General features: G+C 38.0%; 1 protein-coding gene across 11 annotated transcripts in view; it reads left to right on the top strand.

Moving 5' to 3' along the window:
* The window catches only part of LOC135109750 (signal transducer and activator of transcription B-like), a 124,989-nt gene extending 118,772 nt beyond the window's left edge, over positions 1–6,217 (top strand). For 7 of the 11 annotated variants that reach the window (XM_064021342.1, XM_064021340.1, XM_064021341.1 and 4 more), the window contains 3 exons: positions 728–1,052; positions 1,808–2,004; positions 2,304–6,217. In XM_064021342.1, coding sequence (XP_063877412.1) covers positions 728–1,052; positions 1,808–2,004; positions 2,304–2,313 — 532 coding nt within the window. In that variant the 3' untranslated portion in view covers positions 2,314–6,217. The remainder of the gene's footprint in view (positions 1–727; positions 1,053–1,807; positions 2,005–2,303) is intronic. The other 4 variants (XM_064021344.1, XM_064021351.1, XM_064021346.1 and 1 more) reach the window with 3 other exon arrangements.
* Positions 6,218–10,000: the final 3,783 nt, after the last annotated feature.

Here is a 10,000-nt window from a genome sequence, read left to right as displayed (position 1 = left end):
AGAGAGAGAGAGAGAGAGAGAGAGAGAGAGAGAGAGAGAGAGAGAGAGAGAGTTCACTATCTCACTATTGTTCCCACCAAGACACTTCCGCTGGTATATAACCTCCACCTTTCTATATACGGGTTATGCACCGGTGCGAAGAGGAGGAGAAGGAGGAAGATGAGGAGTAGGAGGAGGAGTGGCAGGAAGAAAAGGAGGAGGAGGAGGGGTAACAGAAAGAAAAAAAATATAGCAGAGTAGGTGAAGGAGGAGGAGGAGGTAACTTGATCCAGTAATACGTGAGTAATTTGCATACAGGTAAAGAGAGAGAGAGAGAGAGAGAGAGAGAGAGAGAGAGAGAGAGAGAGAGAGATATGAGTGTGGGTGAGAGTAGAAGGTCAGTAACCGGGGTAAATATATATGTTATTCCTCTCTCTCTCTCTCTCTCTCTCTCTCTCTCTCTCTCTCTCTCTCTCTCTCTCTCTCTCTCTCTCTCTGAATGTTTAGCACCCGTATTATTTCGCCTTTCAGATAACAGTATATAATGAAAGGCTATTGATCTCTCTCTCTCTCTCTCTCTCTCTCTCTCTCTCTCTCTCTCTCTCTCTCTCTCTCTCTCTCTCTCTCTCTGCTAGCGAAGACTCATTTCACCACCACCACCACTACTACTACCACCACAACAACAACTATTACCACAACAACTACCACCTTAACCACACAATATGTCTTTCTCTCTCCCCGCCAACAGAGAGAACAACCAGGAGAACAACAACAACAATACGACCAGCAACAACAACAATAGCAACAGCAGTACTAGTAACAGCAAGATCAGAACACACAAGCGGACAGGAAGCGGTGGAGGAGTCGGAGGCAGTGGAGGCGGCGGCGGGAGCGGTAGCGGAGGCCTTCTTACTGCCGCCGCTGCTGCTGCTGGGGCGGCTGTCGGGGCGAGCTTGTCTTCGTCAGTGCCCAGAAGAACGTCAGTGTCGGTGAAGAGACCTTTAGATATCGTACTGCCCTGCCAAGAGATTCAGTACCTCGATATTTGCTACCAGAAGGTTGGCACTGTTATGGTGAGCGGGGAGAAGTTGTAGTGTGTGTGTGTGTGTGTGTGTGTGTGTCTGTCTGTGTGTGTGTCTGTGTGTGTCTGTGGAATATTTGCTGGATGTTAGATAAGTGGGAAGAGGTTGTAGTGAGAGGAAGAGAGAGAGAGAGAGAGAATGCATTGGAATCTGTAATTTTGTCTCATTTTTCATTCATACATCATTGTGTTGTCGTGTCATTCACTGCAATCATCTTTCATTCAGTGGCGGCAATTTTGTGTTATTGTTTTGTTGTCCTGTATAATTCCACATCATTTTGCCATTCCACACAACACTCGACACTAACAACACCCAGATACTGTTTGTAACACCACACCTCTGACACACCACCAGCAACACCCAGTACGCCAGTGCATCGTTAATTCTTCTAATTTATATGACAGACACGCCATAACCTCTAATTTGAGGTACCAATCTCTTCAGAGGCGTGGGTTCGTATCCCACCTCTGCCACCAATTATTATGTACTGGGGCACTGTAGTAGTATTGTCCAAGTGTTCCAGGAGTAAAAGGAAACACTGTGCACAGAGCTGGAACATATTAAGCAAAGACAGAGCGCGCAGCCACGTATAACTGGACTCGAAGCAAGCCTGCGACTCAAAAGGAAGCGCATTTGATCCCGCCAAAACAATTGAGAGTTTATAGGTTAATCCCACAAAAAAAACACATACACTCATCAAATACTTTATAACACAATCTAAGCCACTTGTCTCACTCTTTTTTCAGGTTCAATACAGCCCAATCCCCCGTAAGAAGATCGCCTACCAGCACGTGCCATACATCTCCATCCCTTACTGCGAGGTGCCCTACTGGAGTACTTCGGAAAGGCCCATCAAGCGAAAACCACTGCAGCGTTCTCACTCCATCGCTGTCGCTGACTTGAGAGAGCCTGAGGACTGCGAATGGTCGTCTTACAAGCTTAGGTGAGTGTCTGAGGCGAGCTTGGTGTGTTTTCGAGGTTAGATGAGAAGTTTAGGTGAGTTTGTAAGCTTTGATATGTATTTGTAAACTTAGATTAGAGGTTTAGGGAATTTTTCAGTTTAGGTAAGTATTAATAGTTTAAATGAGTGTGTGAGGCAGAATTATGAGTTTTTAAGCTTAGATGAGTGTGTTTCAGAATTCAAGAGTTTAAAGTTTAAATAAGTGTGTTTTTATCTCTCTTTATCTGTCCTTATTTATGTCAGTCTGTTTCCATGTACCTCTCTGTCTTATCGTCTGTCAGTTTCAGGTGAAGGAGAGAGTGAGTCGCCTTGTGATCGCACCTGCTGAGACTTACCTTGAGGACGCAAGACTCTCAAGCAGGAACTTATTCAAGGAGAAAATATGGAGAAAAACAGAAAAAAAAATGAAAGTAAAAATTAAATGATGTCTTGGTATTCGGCTGAGAGGAAGAAGAGGAAGAGGAGGAGGGAGGAAGGGAAGATAAAGAAGAGTATGGAATCTAAAGTGGATGGAATAATGGATGTTTTTTCTCCACTCCAGCTTCTACTCACGGACCAGTGGAGGCTGAGGCATGTGGAGGCAATGTGGAGTGATGCAAAGTGGAAATTTACCCAAGCGACAAGGTGGAACACACGTACACATATACACACACGTGCACAGTGAAGCCTGAACTGGAATGCATCTGACTTGTGGTGCCTGGAAGCTCAAAGAGGTGCTGGAAGACTGGAAGGAGTTTTGTGGGTGTGCATGAAGACTGGAAGAGTGTTTAGATTGCTTTGGAAAGAATGAAAGTTGTATGAGGTTGTACTGGAAGCCTGAGAAGTATATTATGGGTTGTGCTGGAAGACTGGGAAGTATGTTATGGGTTGTGCTGGAAGACTGGAAGAGTATTTAACATTGTACTGGAAAGAATGGATGGAAAATTGCATTGGTTGTACTGGGAGCCTGGAAGAGTATCAGGTTGTACTGGAAGAGTGTCATTGTACACTGGAAGACTGGATGTATATTATGGGTTGTACTGGAAGCCTGGAAGAATGTTTAGGTACAATGGAAAATTAGAATAGTATAGGATGCACTGAAAGATTTGAAGTGTATCATGAGGTGCACGGAAATGCTGGAAGAGTATTACTGGGTACTCTGGAAAGTCTGGAAGGTATACTGGAAAGACTGGAAGGGTGCTAGAGCGAGTTTAGCTTTACAAAATGCAGGAAGGAAACCCAGATGATATTAAGCCGTTTATTTATTGATGTGGTTGTGTTTGAGAATTCTTTGACTGGAAATGACTGTGGAAAAGTGAGGAAGAGCTCTGAACATTACTGGAATAGTGATCCTGGAAGAGTGATGCCAGAAAAGTCTTCATAGAACTTTGAAAATTATTGCGAGTGTGTGCTACAGGGCTCTGAATATGACTGGAAAAGTGACAATAGAGTGTTCTGGAAGTTATTGGAACAGAACACAAAGATTTGAAGGGAATTGGAAAGTCTTTGTAGAACTTTGGAAATTAATGAAAAACGTGCATTGAGTTTTGAAGATTATTGGAAAAAAGTGACAATGGAGCTTTTAAGAAGTTACTTGAGGTTTGAAAATTACTGATATAGGTGACAATATTGAACTTTAGAAGATTGTTATTGGAAAAGCAACAAAGGACATTATCTGAAGAAAACAGAAAACTGAGTGTGGAGCTTCAAGAATTGTAACAAAGATGTGAAGCATTGAAAATGTGGCTCTGTGGATGGAACACTGATGGATCAAGTGCATAAGTGGATGCAAAGTTCAAGAAAGGTCTGCCGAATACAAGATCATCGCAGTTAAACTTTTTTTTTATTATATGAATGACATAAAAAGTTCAGATGATTGTTAATGGAAGAAATTGATGAAAATATATGCCTTGGTGAGTGAGTGAGTGAGTGAGTGTATGGTGCTTGAAGAAAATGAATAAAAACATAAATAAAATTAAGCTTAGGGCGAAAAAGTATACATGAATAAATGAGAAAATGGCTGAATTGATAAACCACAGAAAAGAGAAAAAAAAAGCAAAAAATTATTCATAGATTAGGGAGAGACAAATGGACAACAATAAACAAATAGATGAGAGAAAAATAGATTAACTTAAAAGATAAAATACACAAAACACACACAAAAAAAGAACCCCCCCCCCACACACACACACACACACATGTATACATAACTACTAAGATATACATGAATAGATAAGAAATACAGACATATATTTTATCCCCAAACATTTTTTTTTTTTAGGAGAAGCATTTTTTCTTCTTTTTTAGTAACATTTTTTTTTCTTTTTTCTGTACCTTCTTTTGTTATTATTTTTTTCCCAGCACATGGACTCTTGTTAGATGAGGCACGCTTTCTGCTCCTTTTTTGTTTCCTTATTAACCAACCAACATGACATGGGAAGAGAGAGAGAGAAGGAGAGAGTCAGTTTTTGTATAAGTATTTTTTAGTATGGAAACAAAAACAAATAATAGGACAAAATATTCTGTACTTTACTGTGTGTATGTGAGTGTATCTGTGATTTTGTCTATATATTTTTTTCTTTCCCCCTTTTCTTCATTCCTACATTTTTTTTTTTTTCCAATGTTTGTGTGTTGTTATTTTTTTATAAAACCTCTTTTTCCTGATTCTTATCTTTTTGTTCAGTTTCCGAAGTTTGTATGTGCATGTGTGTGTTTATTTGTTTGTTTTATAATTTGAGAAACTGTCTTCCCTATTTACTTCTTTTTCTTTATATTTCTTACTTTCTTGTCTGTCTATTTTTTCCTATTTTTTTTGTAAATGTACATGTGATTTTTTTTTTTGTCATTTATTTCGTCTTGTCTTGTGTTTATCATTCTTTCTTTCACTCTTCCTTCATTTGTCTGTTACCTTGCATATTCAGACATTATTATTATTATTATTATTATTATTATTATTATTATTATTATTATTATTATTATTATCTCTACTATTACTTTTACGTCTTAACTATTCTGATGTCTCTGTGTGGAGGTTGTTTTGATGCATTATGGTGATATTTCTGTTAGGTTTCATCTATTTCTTCCTTTACTGACTTTTTCTTGTCTTTTCTTTATTATAGCCTTTCCAATTCCTATCTACTCAATCTTCACTTCTTCAATCTGTGTTATTATTATTATTTATGTATCTATAGTACATGTTCTTCTATTATTATTATTATTATTATTATTATTATTATTATTATTATTATTATTATTATTACCAGTATCATTTCTCCATCTCACGTTCAACAAACATGGGAGAGAATAGCACTTTTTTCCACCCCCTACCTTCGCACCTTTGTACATGATCCAGATGGTTGATATTCCCTCGTGTGCAAGCCTGAATTTGGCCCTTAGGAACGCATTACATTATTATTGCTATAGTCAGCGTGTGAACAAAGGGCTAAAAAAAGAAAAAAACAGATTGCTTCATTAAAACCTCTTTCTTCCTTCATTTTTTCGTATTTTTATATATATGTATAATGGAGAAATATTAATTACTGTATACATAATGTTATTTTGAGGAGAGAACCTTTTTTCTTTGTGAGTGCTTTTTATATGTTATTTAGGTAATCTAGTTCTTAAGTCGTGTCTGAGAGCCAGTCATACATACATACACATACCTTCCCTTCCTTAACCTCCTCCTCCTCCTCCTCCTCCTCCTCCTCCCCACAACTATTTTATTTTTTTTTTCTGGTAGATAGAAAAGAATGATTGGAAAATGGAGGGTATATTTTGATATTAGCATGTATACTGTACCGTGTGACTTCACGTATATGTGGAGTGTTTGTATAACTTCTGAATTTCAACTCTGCACCAGAAAATGAGCCAGTTGAAGAAAGGAGATAGAGAAAAAAAAATCACATGAAAAACCAACAAGCAAAAGAGAAGAAAAGGAAATACTATGCTAGATTGTTTCCTCTTTTGTGAGTTATGAAAAAAAAAAAAAAATTCAAAACTAAAGTAGTGATTCTGGAGTTTTCATAAAGACATAAACTCATTTCTTATTATTTTGTGCGAGATTTGAGGGAAGATAGAATGAACTTAGACACGAAAGGTGGACATGATGAAGGAACAAGACTGAATGAATGTACAAAAAGAGGTGATATAGAAAACAAGAAAATGATACGAGATAATGAAAACGAGGTGATATACATTAGAAAAGCAAGACAAAAGCTGATAAATGGAAGCAAAACAAGTAGAAAGAGAGATGATACATAGAATGAATACTGGAGAAAAAAATATATAGAGAAGAAAACAAGAAAAGTCGTAAATTTTAGAACGTAAGAACAGAAGGGAAGCTGCAAGAAGCCAGTAGGCCTACACGTGGCAGTCCCTGTATACAAAGCGATGCCTAAGAAGGGGAAGAAGAAGGTTGAAATACAAGTTGTTAGTTATTGCATGGAGCGGAGATAGATAGACAAGCAAATGTATTATCAGTAAACTCAATCTCCAGCACAGTTTCAATCTCTGCCGTAACACAAGAGAGAGATAAATACTATGTGAATGTTAGGCAGATATTGAAACTGTCACGTGAAGCTGGTCAAGTGAGTTAATCAGGAAAAAAAAAGGGTTTGCATTATTTTTCTCCTCCCAACCCCACCACCCACCCGCCTTTGTACAACACTCTCCGTTGCGTGTACGATAATTACCAGGTTTTTTGTTTACTTAGATTCTGATTTATATTTTTCTCCGTCTTGACGTCTGTGGCCAAGAACATTGACACCAAAGCATATTATGAACCTTTCTCCTTTAAAATGTTATAATATAGAGTTAATAATGTATAATAATAATAATATTTTTGTTTCTCCTTTATATCAACCAGTGAATTATTATTATTATTTTTTTGTTTTGTATGTCTCTTTTTTTAAAATACGATTAATATAGACATGTTTACACCTCAGGAATCTGTAAATTAAGGAAGAGCAAATCCCAAGAGTACTTTTATTGTTTTATTTTAGTTTTTGTAATGTTTTATTTTTTTTGTTTTTTAGTGTTTTTCTTTTTTTTTTTTTTTTTTATAATATCTACATTACAACTTGCTCTCTCACTTTTCTCTCTCTGTATCTCTGTCTCCTGCGTCAGTATATAGTGCCGGACAGACTGACTCACGGACCAGTCAGTCGGCGCCACCAGTCATTGATCTAGTTGTATAAATAAATGTTGTATAATGAAACACACTGATGCACCTTTCATTAACCCTGGCGGAGAGTGAGACGGGGGGAGGAGGGATGTGATATTTGGGAGAAACTCGCTGGAAAAAGGGCGGTACTTTGGGGAAACTCGGACAGAAAAAGATGGTATTTTAGAGAAACAAAACAGAAAGAAAAGTACTGAAATGAATTGTAATATCTAAAAGCTGATTAAAGAATGACAAAAGGAAAAAACTATTGAGTCAATAAATAAAATATTCATAGTGTCTAATGATAGCTATAAAATAACAACTTACAAGATATCCATCTAAAAAAAAAATGTAAAGACAATTAAAGAATAGCAAAAAAGAAAGTTACACAATACTCAATGAAAAATAAACAAAACCAATGATTCATAATATCTAAAGACAAGCTGAAAACAACAGAAAATGTAGTTGCATGATATTCAATAATAAGAATATTTATAATATCTAAAGCTAACTAAAGAACAGCAATAAATATTAATTACATAATAATAAAGAAATAAAGAAATATATTTATAACACCTAGAATGACAGAAGGATAAATAAAGTTACACGACACTCGAGTGTTCGCTGATACTCGAATGCTCAGCGATGACAGGCACTGACTACTCGGCCTCGGATCTCAGTTATCATAAGGACATGGAAGGGAGGGATGTTTACGTTCCCTCTTCCTTTACTTACCTTGGTGAGTGCTCTTACCTGTTCCTCGTTACCAAAACAACACGCAGGACTTGGAGACTTAGCAAAGGAAAACACAAGGAACAAGGAAAGACTGTACGTGAAATGGTGAGTATTAAATATAGACAACAATGGTAAAAAAAAAAAATTGTAGATTATCAAGATTTACAGAAATAAGAAATAAAAAGCCAACGAAAGAAAATTAAAATATAGAAATGAACTGGAAGTTAAGAAAAGAAGAGGAATAGATGAAACGAGTAACAGACGAAAGTGAAGAGGCGGAGAGAGAGAGGGAAGGAGGTAGAGGAAGGGAGAGCAGAGGAGGGGTAGCAGTTAACTAATTAAGAGAGAGTTGATAAACAGAGAGGAGGAAGAGAAAGAGAATTAATGTTGGAATGGAGAACAAGGAAATTAAATTGAAATAAAGAAGTAAGGGAGATAATATATTAGAGAAAAGAAAGAGAAATGAGAGGAGGAGGAGGAGGAGGAGGAGAGGAAAGAGGAGGAGAGATATGGGGGAGGCTAGTTAACTGAGAGAGAGAGAGAGAGAGAGAGAGAGAGAGAGAGAGAGAGAGAGAGAGAGAGAGAGAGAGAGAGCCCGCAAGACACTTAGCTAAAAGAGGAATCACAAAGTCGAGAGAGAGAGAGAGAGAGAGAGAGAGAGAGAGAGAGAGAGAGAGAGAGAGAGAGAGAGAGAGAGAGAGAGAGAGAGAGAAAAGGGCGAGGTCGCAGAAGGAAGAGGAGGGAGAGAGGGAGAGGGGGAGAGGGGGATTGCAGCTGGCAGAGAGAGAGAGAGAGAGAGAGAGAGAGAGAGAGAGAGAGAGAGGGGGGGAGGGAGAAGAGCAGGTGCTGGTTTAACAAAGGATATTACCCCTCCCTCTCCCCTCCCTCTCCCCTCCTCTCTCCTCTCACCTCATCTCACCTCTCCTCCCATTTCTCTTCCCTCTCTCTCTCTCTCTCTCTCTCTCTCTCTCTCTCTCTCTCTCTCTCTCTCTCTCTCTCTCTCTCTCTCTCTCTCCTCCTTGCTCTAGTTTCCTCCCTCCTTCCGTAGCCTCCAGATCTGAGCCTATGGGCATGTTTCCTCCTCCTCCTCCTCCTCCTCCTCCTCCTCCTCCTCCTCCTCCTCTTTCACCTCCTCTTCTCATTACAATTATCATTATCTTGTTATTATTTTTGTTATTATTATTGTTATTTTTGTTCTTATTTTTATTTCTCCTCTTCTTCCTCCTCCTCCTCCTCCTCCTCCTCCTCCTCCTCCTCCTCCTCCTCCTCCTCCTCCTCCTCCTTTCGTCTCTCTCTTCTTTTTTTTTTAAATGACAAAGTTAATAGATTTGGGACTCAATAAGAAGATAATTCTTGAATTAAAAGAAAAAAATATAATGAATTGATTCTTATGGAAATAAAATAAAACAAAATAAAATAGAAGGAAATTAGGACATTTTTTAGGGGGAAATTTAAGAATCTATTGGGAATTTAAATTATGAAGGAAAACATTACATTGAGGGAAAGCACTAAATTGAGGGGAAGAACAAACTTTTTAATCAATTGAAATCTAAAAAAAAAAAACTATAGGAAAAAATATAATTTGCAGTAAAAAATAATAAAAAAAATAAGGGGAAACGATTGAATTTTGAAGAGAAAAGTACAGGAAATAAAAAAAAAAAACAATATGGAGAAACTATAAAATTTTAAGAGAAAAAGGAAATTCATGAGAGAGAAAGAGAGAGAGAGAGAGAGAGAGAGAGAGAGAGAGAGAGAGAGAGAGAGAGAGAGAGAGAGAGAGAGAGAATGCAAGACGTTCAATACGAGAAGATCTGTTGTCTGATAGCACGTCAACTTCCTGCCCCAAAGGGAGAGGGAGAGGTAGGGAGAGAAAGAGAAGTTGGGGGGAGAGGTAATATAAGGTCAATGTTCCCTTATCTCTCTCTCTCTCTCTCTCTCTCTCTCTCTCTCTCTCTCTCTCTCTCTCTCTCTCTCTCTCTCTCTCTCTCTCTCTCTCTCTCTCTCTCTCTCTCTGTCATACATGTCCACATACATACACGCACACACATATATGTTCGTAATGTTATCATTCATTAAGTAAACGGAAATGACGAGAGAGAGAGA

Source organism: Scylla paramamosain, chromosome 19 (assembly GCF_035594125.1).
Source record: "Scylla paramamosain isolate STU-SP2022 chromosome 19, ASM3559412v1, whole genome shotgun sequence".
Lineage (NCBI taxonomy): Eukaryota > Metazoa > Arthropoda > Malacostraca > Decapoda > Portunidae > Scylla > Scylla paramamosain.
The sequence above is the reverse complement of the archived record's forward strand: the minus strand, read 5'-3'. Positions and strand labels throughout refer to the sequence as shown.